The sequence below is a fragment of the Epargyreus clarus genome, unplaced genomic scaffold (assembly GCF_041222505.1).
Source record: "Epargyreus clarus isolate Ecla_fem2 unplaced genomic scaffold, WU_Ecla_fem_2.2 ptg000026l, whole genome shotgun sequence".
In the NCBI taxonomy this organism is placed as follows: domain Eukaryota; kingdom Metazoa; phylum Arthropoda; class Insecta; order Lepidoptera; family Hesperiidae; genus Epargyreus; species Epargyreus clarus.
This window is the reverse complement of record NW_027332233.1, coordinates 5,426,059-5,443,047: the sequence shown is the minus strand read 5'-3', so window position 1 is coordinate 5,443,047 and position 16,989 is coordinate 5,426,059. Positions and strand designations below refer to the sequence as shown.

Sequence of the window (16,989 nt, the reverse complement as noted above, 5' to 3'; positions counted from 1 at the left end):
AGATTATATACTTATGTTTTTATTATTTTAAATCGTTCCATTCGGGACTTTAAAAATAGCGTATGGTAACATATTAATACAAGCTGCCAACTGCATACAGTGCATACCGTTTGAGAGTTTTGAGACGTTGAGTCATGTCATGTGTTACTCGCTCGGGTTAATTTGACTTGATGTCATTTTTCTTTTCATTCATTCAATATTGATTCAGACCTGATGGACCTAAGTCTTGTTCGGTGAATATTGATTGTGATTAGATTTAGTTCACTCAGTCAGTCAGTTTAATGCGCACGAGTATTATTGTTAGACGCGCGCGAGTGGAGTGAAAATTGTATAATATTATATACGTAGTGAAAGTTGAGAATTTTACAATGGGTCGTTATAAGTGCATATTGTTTTGCGTGTTATTAACGCTTTCAATAACGGAACCGATATCAGCGAAACGGTTTAGTAGTGGCAGACATTCATATCCGAAGTCGGGCGGTCTTTCTGGTGGAGGAGGTCACCATTCTTATCCGAGTTCTGGGGGTCTATCTGGCGGAGGTCATGGATACCCTTCATCGGGAGGTAGCCACGCTTATCCTTCATCGGGAGGTAGTCACGGATACCCTTCATCGGGAGGCAATCACGGGTACCCGTCATCTGGCGGTATGTCCGGTAACAGTCACGGCTCTCCTGGCTCAGGAGGCTACCCATCGTCTGGCAACACTCATCATTCAGGTAGCCACAGCTATCCGGCCGGGAAGGGGCTGGCCGGTAACACCAATACCGGACACACTACTAACGTCCATTATCATTACAACTACAATCCGCCGCAGCAAATCAGGTACACTCCGATGCACGGCGGCCCGGCGCAGAGCTACCCCGTGTACCATGGAAGCCCACCCACTTACGTCTACAAGTACAAGGATTCCGGAAGCAAGTACGGTACACTGTTAGCCGGTTTAGCCCTCTTGAACCTCGGAACCGTCGCCGCCGGCGCGTACGCTATCAGCCACAGCCACTCAAATTACAAACCTCAGCCGGGCGAAGTCTGTAAATTTGGCGTTAAAAAGGATAACGGAGATTATGAGGAAACTAAAATCGATTGTCAATTGATCACGAGTTTTATTTTCCAAGAGCAAGCGAAAACGCAACAAAGCCCCAACAATACGATACTTACGTCAACAACGGTTACTAACATCACAACAGTCAACATAACGAACCCAGGAAGTACTGAAGCCCCAACAACTACCCTCAAACCTAACCCAGTGTATGAGATGCTGCCGAATGGTACATTAGTTCCCATTAATGTGACTTCTGTGAATAGTACAACAAATGCAACGAACGATGCCTCATCCCCGGGCAATACGATGACATCCTCCGTGACAGTAACGACTACGAACACCACAACAGTGTCTGCATTGGATGTAAAGGGTGCACCAATTCAAGTAACACCTGGTATGCAGTGCTTTGTCATAAGGCATAGTCCTACATCTAATATGAGGAAAACTGTGCCTTGTGGCCTGTTGCAGACATATGCAGATACATCTCTAAAGAAAAATTCAGCTGCTCGTAACATCCCAGCATTCACAATATTATCTATTGTTGTCGCCCTTTTTGTTATGCATTAAGTATTTAGTTTGTAATGTTGCAGAATTCTAAAACACAATATTTTTACAAAGTCCTATAGGAAAATTGTAAGAATTGAAAAATATCCATTCAAATCTAAAATACTATGTATTCCACTACTTAATAAATATATTTATATAAAAATATTTTAAGATCAGTCTGGGTATTACTAGTTTTGTTATTGGCAACTTATAAAAGTAGATATATTTACAATGTTAAGTATTAATTTAAGCGAAACAATATATTTAAATTCAAAGTAATGAAGACACATCCAAAATATGTAGTTTGTATGATGCCTTTTGTATATTTAATAAACACCAAATTATTGTAAAGTAATGAAGACACGTCCAAGATATGTATTTTTATAATAATATTTTATAGTTTTTATATAGTATGATTTTTTTATATATTTGATAAACACTAAATTTTGTGAATGCAATTTTGCTTCATGACCTTTTGCAATTAGCACAAACAGTGAGCAGTTCTAACTATAATTGTTACATTTATAATATGTTTAATATAATTAAATCTAGTGTATTTATGATCTTTGCTCACAAGCATCTGCTTCCAAATTCAAAATTCCATTTTCTATTTAATTTTTATTTATATTAAATTCCATTTATATTAAATTTAAGCTTCTAAATATAGAAAGACACTTCTTAGTCAGGGACCAAGGTACTGCCTTGATTGGTTAATATGCAAGAAGCTTTAATCTGGTTTATTCTGGTTGTAACTGACCCTGTTCCAGTGCTTCCTACTTATGCCAATGTTAAAATTTATTTGCACAACTTTTTTCTAATATATCATCAAAGTAAAAATGACTTGATGTGATAAACTGACCTAGATTATTAAAAAACATAATGATAAGAATGATAAATATGTTAAAGATCTGATTTTGGCTTCAAAAGTGGCCTAATTTTTTTATCTTCTCGATTATTATTGTAAAGAGGCTGGTTCTAATGAATTTGTTACTTTTCCTTAAAAGATTCCAACTGCATGCAGCGTAACATGTACTTATCAGTCTGAGATCAATTTGTGATATATTGTATTTCTTATGATTGTATTATTAAAAACTGTTATAAAAATACTTCTTTTTGTTTAATTTTTATTACACTGGTTTCACAAGTTTAAATAAGTTTAAAATATCTATACAAGATATATAGATAACCGGTTTTTTTTAATCCAAAGTAAAATGACTAAACAGTTGAGTATCTAACTAATTAATGTATTTAATGACATTGGTAATTTAGCTCAGTCTCAAAACATTTTGAACTCTAAAAAAATATTATGTGTAGTAATGTTTTAATATTTTGTGGTACAAAATCAGTAGTAAAGAATAGTGTACAATAATATACCTATAAATTGATTATACATCAATGACCATAAAATTATTAGACACCTACTTATAGTTCTACTTTAAGTACCGAGTCAAATTGAATGTAGACTCAAGAAATACAACTTTACACTTACCTATGTCTTTAAGAATATCAGCTTCATTATACATTATTTAATATAAATCGTAAATTCCTTTAGTCATTGGATACTTCTTTTCTTTCTAAAATTATATATTATCCCATCCTAGAAGGTAGAACCCTTTGTGGTTCGACTCCGGCGGCACCAGCGCCACACCTATTTTTACCTAATAACAGCAGTGTTAGGCGCGGCTGTGTTCCGTTTTGAAGAGTGTGGTAAGGGAGACACTTTTCCAAGGCGTTCGAGCTTAGTCCTAGGTAGCGGCGCATCTGTTTCCGTCCTCAGGTAGGAATATCTAATCCTATCTGTGGTTGATTACAAATATCCATGGGCGGCAGTAGCCACTTACCATCAGGTGGACTGCATGCTCGTCTGCTACTACTATATTATAAAAAAAAAGAAATACTCCTGACATTTGAGTACTAATCACAAGAAACTGCTTCTACAATATAAAATATACGTTAATAAATTAATAATAAGTGTCCAAAATAACTTTTGCATAAAACTTAACTATACCTACCCTCTACAAAACTTTAGAAATATCCATTCAATTGATTTGGAGATTTAAATCCGTGTCGTAATTTAAATAACATTTTAATATTACGGATATCATATCGAACATGCCCAAACATCTTAATATCCACGTCTTCCTTGGATTCCTTGCCATCTAGTTACGTCAGTATATTCACATTATAACAACCAGCCACGGAATATGATATCACATTTAAAAGAAACTTGCAGCAAAAATAAGCAGTTTCATTTTTAATGGTTTGGCAATGATTCAATTCAATTTCAATGTGTTTTTCTTTTTCCGTTTTTATGCAGTTGGCCGTAATATAAAATGTAATAGCTGCTAAATCACCATTAGTTGCTATTGTGGCGAAACGTGGAGGAAAGCGATGTTTTATACTGTTTTATAACTATTACTTCGTGGAAATTTAAAGTAAGAAACCTTATTTATACAAAAAAAACAAATGAATTCTAGTGACTGTTTGTTACTCGACAATAACTCACTGTAGTTATGGTATTACATAGTAGTATTATCTATTATTTATGGAGTTCTACACAAAGAGAAAGGATTTACCAAAGGTAACAAATACGTGCCTACTGAAAATATCTTAAGCAATGTAATTGCAAACATTAAAAGACTGCCATACTTGTGTGGGGAAGCTAGTAGAACTATTACTAGTATGTATTAAAATTTATTCCATTATAGATCACAAACTGTGTTAGGTTCCTTACCTTATACGAAAGAATTTATCCAATCTCACTGATATCTTATTTCTCGCTCGTGTGCTTCTCATGACCCACATTTAGTTATAATGGAAGCAGCAAAAAAGCATTCGATATGTTTAATGATAAGAAGCGTTGTAGACCTACATAAGAGAAATAGGTAACTTCAATACTTATCAGTTTGAACATTTGCATTAGACTTCAAATAGGGTAGGAGTTCCTTCTGAGGTTGATCGTGAATGTGTTGCTCAACTTGCTGGCTTAACACTTAGTTGGGACGCTTCATATTATCATTTAATACACCCTTCAAACTAGATTACAATAGACTAACAGCGATGTTATAGGGTAAGAAAGATGACAAAGGTTTCTATTACTTTCGATTAAAACGAATCTCAATTATCTCAGACACAATATCAAACATTTATCACAATTTTGTGATAGAAATTGGAGAAAATTTTATATTAAATAATGGTTTTGTATATTTTTCTTTCTTCCAATAAACTGGTTTATTACTGCAAAAATAAAACGTATTTATATTATAAACCTTCATTAATTAAATATCCTTCGTAGCCCCCAAGCAAGGTTATTTTGTGTAAAAAATGAGTAATTACTTAAAATAACCTGACACTAATAGTGAAATATTTAAGTATCGCAGATGTTTATTATATGTGCCACTTACACTTGGGTAAAGAATGGTTTTCCCAGTATTTTCAATGCGTAAAACAACCGTACGAAATTAGCAGAAATGTTACAAGAAAGCAAATTAAAATGTACCTACCTATAGATGTATGTACGTATGTAAATGTATATGGCCCGAATATCTTTTCACGACTGTATCGCTCTCTCCATATAAAGATTATTTCCCACTTATATCAGGGGACTTATTGAATATGGACCTTGTAAAGAAAGAGGACAAGTTCTGACGCTCAAAATCCAAATTGTATATTAAAAGGATTGTTTTTAATTTTTTAAATTTAAGTCATGGTTTCTGTACACACGTACGGGTTATTTAAGAATAAGATATTGCATGCGTCGAAATGACGTCGGTGAATTATGTGCCTATGATAGATGATAAATGAGAGCTCTCAATATAACAAAACAGGATAATTTAATTCTTTTATCATAATGCTTTATTCTTTTTGTTATCATAACTGATTCATCGGTATGATCTGAAGTAGAACAAAGATGAGTATGCGAGCATGCGTCATATGTATGGTTAACGTCATAACTACGTAACGTGCAACGTTGCGTGCTGGTAATTCCGAAATTACTAGGGACCAGCCTGATATTCTACAGTAGTCTACAGCCGCGGTCGGAAACTCGCGGCCCGCTGACGTCTTACGAATCTTACGTCTTACGTCTGACGAATGTTTTGTAAATAAGTACTAATAATATCAAAATAAATGCATGAACGAACCGCAAACGACCCTATAGTCAATAGCGTGTAACGCGCTTCGCTCGGCTCGCGAATGAACAATAAATGACCGAGTGTAGTCATAATTTTGTAATTTTTATTTCTATTTAAATTCCATATTTTTAGCTATAAACGTAATGTAATTACCTCTACCAATTAAATTCTGTAAGTTTTAACAATTTGAAGAGTTTTTCATATTTTCTATGGGATTTGATAAATTATACAGGTATATTCGGCTTCGGGGGTTTATATAACAAGTGCGGCCTTTAGTTTATTTTGCCACAGGTTGCCAACCGCTGGTCTACAGTCACATTTGCGCGAATGACGTAGTAGCTGAGTAAGGGAATAAATTCAAAAGTGGGTAGCGTCGCTTTCCTACCAATTTATTGCAAACACGCAAGGCTTAGCGCGGTGACGACGACAAAATAACCAGTTGTAAAGTAAGGCCTGTTAAATGGATAGAGGAAAGATATCATCATTATCCTACCAATACCATCTTACTAGCTGTTATTTTTAATGTTTAAACATGCTTAAACAATAACAAGTTAAAATCATTTTAAGTATATTTGTGTGTGTACACAACGGGTCTATCCGGCTCTTGATGTAGCGACGCCATCGCGCGAAAGTCACGCAGATTTTTAAATGGCTGTATAATATTGTTAACAAATATGTAATAGGTTTATCGACCTTTTTCTGTTGGTTTCAAATATTATTGAAACTTGATAATTGTTTATAAAATTATTTTTTAAACATTTCATTTGTTTTACTATTATCAAGCATGTCACCTGATATCAGTCCATCTTAATATAAGAGTTTAATACACTTGAAACGGTTGATTTCATTTTGTATTAACTCGGTAGTGTATAGCATATATATACCAGCTTGTTTGTGTCCTATTATTTGCCAGTCACTTAGCGTAAGACCAATGACAATGTAATCAAATAGACTGAGCACAAGACATACACTTTGTGATAACTTATCTTACATAAATGCATTAAAAAATATTTACTGCAATATTATAGAGTAACTACTGGAAAATACGAGAATACTTAAAAATGTAAAAGAAATTAGTATTAATTAGACATTTACCTGGCTGCGGAGGGTAATGTTTTTCGAGCGTGTCCACCTGTTTGTCTCATACTAATACATACATACATACATACAGCAGTGATAACCTAGTGGTTTAGAAACGGCCTCTCGATCGAGGGGTCTGAGGATCAAAATCCCAGGCACCTCTGATTTTACATAGTTATGTGCGTATTAGAAATTAATTATCATTTGCGAAACTGTGAAGGAAAACATCGCGAGGAAACCTGCATACATGAGAGCTTTATAAAAAAAAATCTCAGTATGTGAAGTCTACCAATATGCACGTGGCAAGCGCGGTGGACTATGGCCTAATCCTTCTCATTCTGAGAGGTGACCCGTGCCCAGTAGTGGGACAGTAATGGGATAATGTTGATGATGAAATACATATAATCCAAACGGCTTGTCGGATTGTTTCATTCGATTTGTCTAAATTGTGGGAGTAATCATAGACTATATTTTTAAGTCGTCGGGTTTTATAGTAATTTATATATTCATCTTAATTTTTACATTTAAACTGATTGTTCCGGATTAGTTAATTTTGTGGTTAGTTTTGTCGAATTAGCGTCCTTTGTTCACTTATATCAGTAAATTGGCAGACTGATTCATATAAAACATACTGTGTTTATGTTTACTTGATTACTCTGTTTATGCGTGTGCCAGACAGCGTAGGATGAATATTGAGTACTTTAATTTTGCATCCCTACATCTTACATATAAAATTATCGTGTCACAATGTTAGTTACCGTACTCCTCCGAAACGGCTTTACCGATTTTCACCAAATTTTATATGCATATTCAGTAAGTCTGAGAATCGGCTACTATCTTTTTTTCGTACCCCTAAGTGTTAAGGGTTGTTCACCCTTAACATTTCTTATTTATATGGCAAAAGATATATTATAAATGACATACAAACGAGAATGCCCATTAGAAGATCTGATTTTTTGAACTTGTAAAACTTCTTAATTTAGAATTCGGATTTGATATACATTTAGTTTTATTATTACTACATTGAAGTAGCAGATCCAATGCAATCCATCTGATGGTAAGCGGCTACTGCCGTTAATGGACTTCAGTACATCGTCCCCTGATAAGATAAAACTCCTACCTGAGGTTGGCAACAGATGCATTGTTACCCTTGAGGATTCAGTTGGAACGCCTCGGATAAGTATATCTCCCTTGCCACATTCTTCAAACCAGTATACAGCAGCGCTTTACACTGCTGTTATTAAGAAGCAAAAGGTATGGCAGTGGCGCTACCGGAGTGGACCCACAGGGTTCTACCACCTTCAGAACTTTCAGTTACCCTGATTAATATCTGATTCTAATACCTAATTCTGATTCCGATTCTGATACGCAGCAAAATAGCTAAATAAATAAATTTTGACGATCACAGGCTAAGGCATATAACGTACATGCGTATAAAGTTTTTATAGTGGTTTGCTTCCAATATATTTAAATTCCTATTGCATACCTACGGATATCTGGTTTTTTGTTTGCCTGCCAAGTGCCAACCGATCCATATGTTTGGCTGTTACGCAGTCAAGGGCACAGGATGATACTGCATTCGTTTATTATCTGTTTTTTATAACAAGTGTTATTGACGTAAATATCGCTATTAATTACAAGCGATCTTCGCTTTTTCGTTGACTTTAACTTACGGCCGTATACCTAACTCAGCGGTGTAAATGCTGTTAAATTCTGGTTGAAGGGTGCTGTAACGCAGAAATACTTATAAGACGAGATGCATCTTAGTTATAAAAATACATAGAGACGAACATAGTAATTCTTCCTTTTTCGAAGTCGGTAAAAATGACAACATATTTGAATAAAACTGAGATTCTCTCTGTCTGGGAACTTGAGAAGACAAAATAGGATGTCGATATCGCTTAAGATTAGAACTCTGGAGCTCCAGATTAAATTAATCATTGTCTTATAAATTCTCTCATCTGAGAAAAATTAGACATCGCTTAGGATTCGAACCCTGGACCTCACAGTCACTGATCGACCACAGAGATTGTCACTGCTTAATTAAGTTAATGCACAAAAAATAATTTATATTTTTCCGTTTTCCAGTGATAATCTCAGTATGTTGGGTGGCGGGCGCCGGCGTGGGGTTCCTGCCGCTGTTCGGGTGGCATGCGGCTCCGGAGTCAGCGCCAGGCTGCTACTTCGTCGAGGTGATGGACTACAACTACCTGCTGTTCCTCTACTTCGCGACCATCGTCACCCCGAGCGTGCTGCTCGCTGCGTTCTACGCTCATATCTACCGCGTTGTTGTAAAACAGGTGACTATAATTTATTAACTAAAAGTTAATTTTGAAGGTTATTGAGTGGCGGATTTACCAATAGGCTGAGACTAAATCATAGGGCGGCAAACTAAAGGACCGGCAAAATTTGTATGGCCCCTCAATTTATAAAGTGATATGTAGTAGCTAACAATTGTATCTGGTTTGGACTGTTGTTAACTAGGTTATTGAATTTCGGACATCGGTAGGGGCGGCAAAATTTGAATAGCATACCCACTGGCGGCAAATTTGTAAATCCCACTGAATGTATTTTGTGGTGCTATGATATGATAATGGGTGTCATAGAAACAGGGAATGACAGGTATACCAGGAAGAACCAAAACAGACATTAGGGCAGATACAAACTGCTCAACGGTAACATTTAGTTCATATGTCTATTGACGGAAATTGGGTCTTTTGAGAAGAAATAATTTTTGTGATGTGTTTTTGTGAAAACAGGTTAGTATCTACTACATGACGCTAAAAACATATTATCTACTAAACGCACGTTTCCAACATTTCCAAGAACTATATTATGTAAAAGAATAAACTCAATCTAGCAAAAAGTTTTAGGCTTTTATAGATGTTGGTAATAAATATAATGTGTTGTTAGTCTTTTTTTATAATATAAGAGTAGCAGACGAGCATGCAGTCCACCTAATGGTAAGTGGCTACTGCCGCCCATGGACATCTGTAATCAACCCCAGATAGGATTATATATTCCTACCTGAGGTCGGCCACAGATGCGCCGCTACCCTTGAGGACTAAGCTGGAACGCCTCGGAAAAGCCTGTTTCCCTTACCACACTCTTCAAACCGGAACACAGCAGCGCCTAACACTGCTGTTATAAGGTAGAAATAGGTGTGGCGGTGGTGCCGCCAGAGTCGAACCACAAAGGGTTCTACCACCTTCAAAAACTGTCTACATACAGTCTGTCTTCAGTGCCTATAATTTCGTTATTGCAAATTGTATTTTGGAAGTGTTGGAGGAAGGATGTTACTCATGATTTTATTACAAGCGATTAAAAATATAATTGTATTACATTTATTATTATTACTAAAAATTATAGTGCTTGTAATCTCGTGTAAAAGTTAGGTATAACAACTAGTAGAAGAGATAATGAAAAATCGCCGGTCAGATTTTTGCCAAATGTGGCTAATCACTCTAATGTATCCGGCCTTCAAATGACCGTCACATAAAAAATATAAACGTGTCATCCGTTAGGTGATTACGATGCTACATATACAATATACACAGAAAGTTTTCAAACGCATGACACTCCTATTTTACCTTAGGGACTATTTTCTGACATTTATATTAATTAACTTAAAATATCTATGTAATTGTAAAAGTAAGGACTTATGACATGACTCAGTAGGTACCTATACTGACTCAATAAAGCGAAATCTCATTATCGTATTTTGCGGTAAACGTCATTCATTCCTCGACATTTACCCGTTAGACAAGCATTTTTTGTCTCGTTCATGTTTCAGGTGAGTAAAAGAGAAGTGATTACAGATACGTAGAGGCATAGGTATGTACATGAACTCGTTTGTGAATGAAATTGCTTGAGGAAAATCGTTCTATTGATCGATTGAACATACAAAATAATTTGAATCAAAGAAACCGACGGACTCCCGTCTGCCTCCCTGATTTAAAGCAGCAGGTACAACATAGATTGAAGTACTGCTTAAGATCGTGACCCCTGAGGATTGATTTGGAACGCTTTATAAAACTCCGATTCACAATTTCTAAATTAGAATAATAAGCGTAAAAGTGCTTAGGAAGAAATACGTATGGCCGACGGCGGTGGTCAGTGGTAGATGAAAGCCTTGCATACAGGCCTTACCCCATTTTGAAAGTAGATATCCTTATTATTAGCGATTCTGGATGATGTTTTTGATTATATAACTACCATTAAGTTGAAATGTGGAATGTAATATTCATTAACAATTTATATCATTGGTAAATATTAGTTACCTAAGTATTTATTAGTATAATTAATAATATCGTAATGACATTACAAGAATTATTGTCATAGTAAATGTAAATAAAACGAGTCCTTCTATTACTATATACAGTTGTTTGCGTAACAATTACACACATAAGCTGCTGTATGTTTTGCTCTGACGCGAAAAAACTAGATAAACATTTCATCAATTCAGCGTTACTTGTTTGGCATGAAGACGACATATACTGTATGCAATGCGGTCCGCATTATAACCCAAGTTAGACTCATATTCTAATCACTCTGGTATACCTATCAAAAACGACGACAAAATGAACTCGTTATATAACGTTATATAGCTGACCCGGCAAACTTTGTACCGCCTCAAAATCTACATCAAATATATTTCATATAAAATGTAGCTTATGTTACTCGTGGATAATGTAGCTTTCGAATGTTGAAAGAATTTTTAAAATTTCTTCAAATCTATTCATTAGAACCAAACAAAGAAACAAAGTTTTCCTTTTTATAATATTAGTGTAGATTTTGTAAAGAAGGATCTTTCAAATTTAACGCAGTCCCCGGGCGGCACTTTTAAGGGCGGCAAAATTTCAAATAGAACAAACTATTTTACACCGATATTCTTGACGACCTTTTTGGTCACGCTATATTCTATTAGTTGTTTTCGTGTAAGTCTAACAAGTACTAGTGTACAAATAGTATGACTTGTTAGTTATAATGATAATTAATTATTATTTTGCGCAAATTAATCCGTCATTCCGTTGGAATAAAATAATTATTTTATGGAAAACGAAGCATCATTCCTATTTTTATTACCTTGTATTTTCCACACCTGATGTAATGAATACCTGCGTGCTTATCGATAATTAAACTTTTGTATATAAACTGTATAGTACAGTCGAGGTATAGCTACTACTCATCAGAGATCATATATTTGTTTTTTTAGAGAATCTAAAATGATAATCTACTTGGAATTATGTTTTCATATGTCTACTATCGCTTTAGTTACATTTTGTTTTAATTTAAAATTGCTACAAAAAGTGCTGAGCACGAACATGATTTTACTAACCACATACTGTTAAGAAAACATAATTTGTTTACGTCGCTGGTTCTAAATTTTGAACGACCATTGAGCAAAGAGTTCAGTACAACGGGTATGATTAGGTACGTGATCACCTTCTTAGGTTTATTTTTTTTTAATAGGAGTAGCAGGCGAGCATGCAGTCCACCTGATAGTATGTGGCTACTGCTGCTCAGAGACATCTGTAATCAACCGAGGATAGGATTCGACATTCCTATCTGTGGTCGGGCTACAGACGCGCCGCTACTCCTGAGAACTAAGCTGGAACGCCTCGGAAAAGTATGTCTCCCTTAGCACACCCTTCAAACCAGAACTCAGCAGCGTTTAGCACAGCCGTTGCGAAGAAAAGATAGGTGTGGCGGTTGTGCCGCCGGAGTCGGACTACATAAGTTTCTATCACATTCTATCATAGCGTTTGCTTTTACGCACCTTTGAGGGCAATCAAAGGACGGAACCTTATTCAAATTACCGACAGTTGCCTAACTTCGATGTTTTGATAGACATGTATGACGTTATACAAGATTTCTTTGATTTATCTATTTTATGCATCGCCGTGTTATCGCATCGTACCAACAAGGTGTGTGGGTTGTTTTGATTGTAATAATAACTATGGTAATAATATGGGATGATGCTCGTTTGGTCACGATCATTACAATTGTAGCTGTGTTAGATTACAGGTACTAGTGGTATTATGGAAATGACCCTCGCTAGAGGGAAATATTACAATTTATTATGTTGGACTATATTATGACATGTAAATTAATGTAATTATTCAAATAATGTTCTAGGTGTATTTTCCCCCCTGTAGTTTCGGGACTAGAATAGGGCTACGGTAACCCTTGTCTGTCGTATGAGGCGACTAAAAGGGGGCTTCCGGGGTTGCGGGCGGCAAGAGTGGGAGCTCGAACCGTAAACGATCCCGGGAAGGACGGCGGTATGTGTAGTCGCATACTGTCGTGAACACCAGTCGGAGATCCCGAAGTTCTCCAACAAGCGTTAAGGCCGGCCACCGGGGGGGTTTTAGTGCGATAAAAATCCTATATAGCTCGGCGTCGCTCCCACGTTGTCGGGTACCTTTTGAAGGTTTCCCCCTCGTAAAGAAAAAAAATGTATTTTTATGATAAATAAAATTTAGTGGCTTTTCTAATATAACATTAGCAAACGAGCTCGCAATCCATTAGATAGTGTTAATTGTCTCTGAGAGACCTAATCCAACGGTGGAGCTATTAGTAGTAAGCATTTATTGTTTGGCTTTAAAAAGTTTTAGTTCATATATTTGATTTAGTTATAGTTTGTTTGCCTGTTAAAAGTTGCTGATCTGTCGAAATTTCAATATTTTTATTTCTCTTATTTTTATTTATTTCTATTGTGGAGACCGGGCTAGGCCCCGTATGCCCTCTCCGGAGTCCGGCTCTGCAGACTCAAGTACAAATATTGCGAACAAAGTATAACTAAACAAGCTTTCTCTGCCGGGCGACGATCGACCATGTCGTTGTCTGACCGATTTCTTTACTTTCCCATAAAAGCGGTGAGTTCATTATCTTGTCGAGCAAAACGAGCTTCCGTCGCCTTCCGTGTAGTACCTATATTTCCCACGTTTTTGCTTTTATAATTGTGCAAAAATAGGTTGCAAAAAAGTGTTGCCTTGTAAATTAACAAATACTTTAGCCTAATTTAAGTTTTGTCCTGGTCTGCTCAGGTAGTTATGCCACAAAAATATTTATATGTAAAAAGCAGCGCCGTCTATCCGGTCCAAAATTATGATGTTTCATGCTGGACCAACCATACAATCTGAGAAAATTTTATTGAAATGGGTTGAATATTTTTCGGTCGGCGATTAGAATGTACCATTATATTAATATTCCTATCGATATACATGTAAATTTTAAACCGTATAGCAACACAAGTAGTATAGTGTTTAGTAACGCCTACTTAAGATGCACGAATGTCTTCCGAGTAGCGATCGGGTATCGTGTCTGTCGCTTCCTCGGTTGACGTATGAGGAAAATATTAACTTTTTTATAGTTTAATAAGTATGCCAAATTTCAAGTTAATCCGACGTTTTGAAGGGGGTTAAAATCATGTTCAAAGATTCCGTTACATACTAACATACCAACATACATACGTCTGAAGCTAATAAAAGCGTATTAAAAAGACAATAATGTATGTTAGTTGTTTAAGAAGACCAGTTAGGTATATTATAACGTTTGTAACTTTCTGGAACTTATAAAGGGTAAGGCTATGCATACTTGAATTCCCATGGTCCATCGTTAGTTAGGAATTTATCACAGTTCATGTCGACAACCATTACCGACTGTTGACGCTTGTGGTCAAGTTGTCAACTTTCGCCGACTGATGTCAACTGCCTCCGCCTGTCACTAGCGACTGTGAGAGGCTATCGACGACTGTCGCTGATTTTTGCCGTCATGGATTAGTAAAGATACTTTGCCGCCTTGAAATTGAATGAAGTCACGAAAGGCTGATTTGTTAATTATTTTTTTGAATTCTTGGCAAATAAAAACATTTTTAGAGAAATTTTACGAATAAATAACTAATACTGCGTAATTTACATAATAAATAAATTAAGTATTTCAAATATTTTAGGGACATTTTAGCACGGAGACGTGGCAAAACTTTTTTACGCAACTATTTCAATTGTCAAAACTGGTTACATTTTCTTGTTAGAAGTGAGTAATCTTTAATAATCTATAATGGTCGTCGATATAAATCGTCGGTCGAGTTCCTATTAGCCCATTGTCGCTTGTTTACTAATTCTCTTAAGTTGCTCAACCGAGGATGGAAATCGGACCTGACGTGTATTGTCACGAGCGCTATTTTTAAATAATCAGTAAATTATTAATTTGCTAGTAAATTAATATCGATGAAGCGCAAAGAATTAATTGAAATGTATTATATTCAATAACATTGTCCTTATCTTATTCAAATGTTGAACTGAATTTTCCAGTCATGACGTAAAAACCAGACAATGTCGACAGTGACTAATATGTCTATTATATTATTTTTCACGACATAGTAGGTACCTATGAAACAACGTATGAAAGTTGTACCGCCTTCAATTTTTCTGCACATCCCTAAGGTCGACTGGGAGAAAATGCTATTTAGCATTAAGTCCGCCTTTTGCGCCATACTGTTTTTAAAATGGTCGATAAAGAGTAAATAAATAAAACTTGACAGCGAAGTATAAAAATGTTATATATAAAGTCTTGTGACTGAAGGCGTTCCACTCAATTTTTTTACTTGTAAGTAAAAAAAGTTACTATTTAATTTTATTTTTGCCCAACACTATCTACAAAAAGACCCAGTTTTTTAATTAACTACCGTGGCTTTACCGCCATTTCTGTGTCTATTTTAAAACAATAAGCCCTTCTGTAATGTAGTCTAGTAGTAGTAATGACTTATTTCTCAGAAGCAGTGAAGTATCTGCCATCAGAGTGGGGCAGGATTATGACCTTTTTGAAGTAGAGTAGGTACCCACAGAGTGATGGCTACGGGCGTCAATGACCGTTCAATATCAAATTAGCGTGATGCTTTCTCATTTGTTGATTCATATAAAACATTTAATTGTTATGGTTAAAACACTAATTAATACCTATAGCAAAAGGCGAAATAGGTAGGTAGGTACGCATGAGGTAGGTCATTGACGTCTTTCTAGGCGTGATTAGTATTTTAGTACAATAGAGTAATACTCTACAATCACGCACTATGGTATACAAATGTAGTAGTTTATTACCATTTTAAAAATGACTTGAAATAGTTTTTAGGCTAGATTGTAATTAATATAAAGTACCGTTAAGTACCCTTGGTACTTTATATATACAAAAAAAACTTAAAACAGTTGTCGAAAAAGGTAGTAAGTATTATTTACGGTTAGCTCTAGTGTGACAGCACACAATAGTATTTCCCCCTCTCTCCATGGATAGCGTAACAGATGACCAAGAGTTTCTTCAGAGAATTAGCTACCTTTTTCCATTAAAATGATTCATCCACTTGGGTCATAAACACGCACAAGCAAAAAGGTGATTAAACCCCTTAATTTTGTAATCGAAAACCCCCCGTCCAAGTAGATTTCTAAGGACGTGTGTATTGTTGTTTCTGATATCAATTGGTTAAATTTTATAGCGAAATTAGCTGACCCGGCAAACGTTGTGGTGCCATATGAATAAAAAAATGTTAAGGGTGAACAACCCTTATCACTTAGGGGTATGAAAAATAGATAGTAGCCAATTCTCAGTTTCAGACCTACTGAATGTGCATAGTCAATTTGGTGAAAATCGGTTAAGCCGTTTCGGAGGAGTACGGTAACTAACATTGTGACACGAGAATTGTATATATAAGATTAATCTATATATTATTATTATAGATAGATATTACCACCTTGTAATTGAAGAAAGCCATTAAATGGCTGACACATGTAAAATGGCTGACTGTTTTCCCATTACGTCTCCGACTGTCATGGTGTAATTTACGCGGAACAATACAGACATCGAGGAAAAAGTGCGGAGAAATATCGTTTCATTCGTAAATGCTCTAAAAACTACATTTTTTTAATATTTTTCAAACACTATTTTCAATTTTCAAAACTGGTTACATTTTCTTGTTAGGCATGAGTAATCTTTACTAATCTATGATTATTATGTAAAATTAATATTAATATTGGTTTTGCCATTAAAATTAAATAGGTACGTGTAATTTCAATTTATTCGTTTCGATCCGTTACTTCTGCTACGCAATATATTCACGGTACGAATAAAACGTGTAATGTACAAAGTAAATAATTCTATTTACTCAGATTTTCGAATACATTAATGATGTTATA

General features: G+C 35.6%; 2 protein-coding genes across 2 annotated transcripts in view; both read left to right on the top strand.

The window, feature by feature from the left end:
• AdoR (Adenosine receptor) overlaps positions 1 to 16,989 on the top strand; it is a 91,864-nt gene that overhangs the window by 73,678 nt on the left and 1,197 nt on the right. The window contains exon 2 of the mRNA XM_073087931.1: positions 8,891 to 9,102. Coding sequence (XP_072944032.1) covers positions 8,891 to 9,102 — 212 coding nt within the window. The remainder of the gene's footprint in view (positions 1 to 8,890; positions 9,103 to 16,989) is intronic.
• On the top strand, positions 125 to 2,695 carry LOC140753039 (uncharacterized). The gene has a single exon (XM_073087394.1). The coding sequence runs from the start codon at positions 369 to 371 to the stop codon at positions 1,608 to 1,610; it is 1,242 nt and encodes a 413-aa protein (XP_072943495.1). The 5' UTR covers positions 125 to 368; the 3' UTR covers positions 1,611 to 2,695.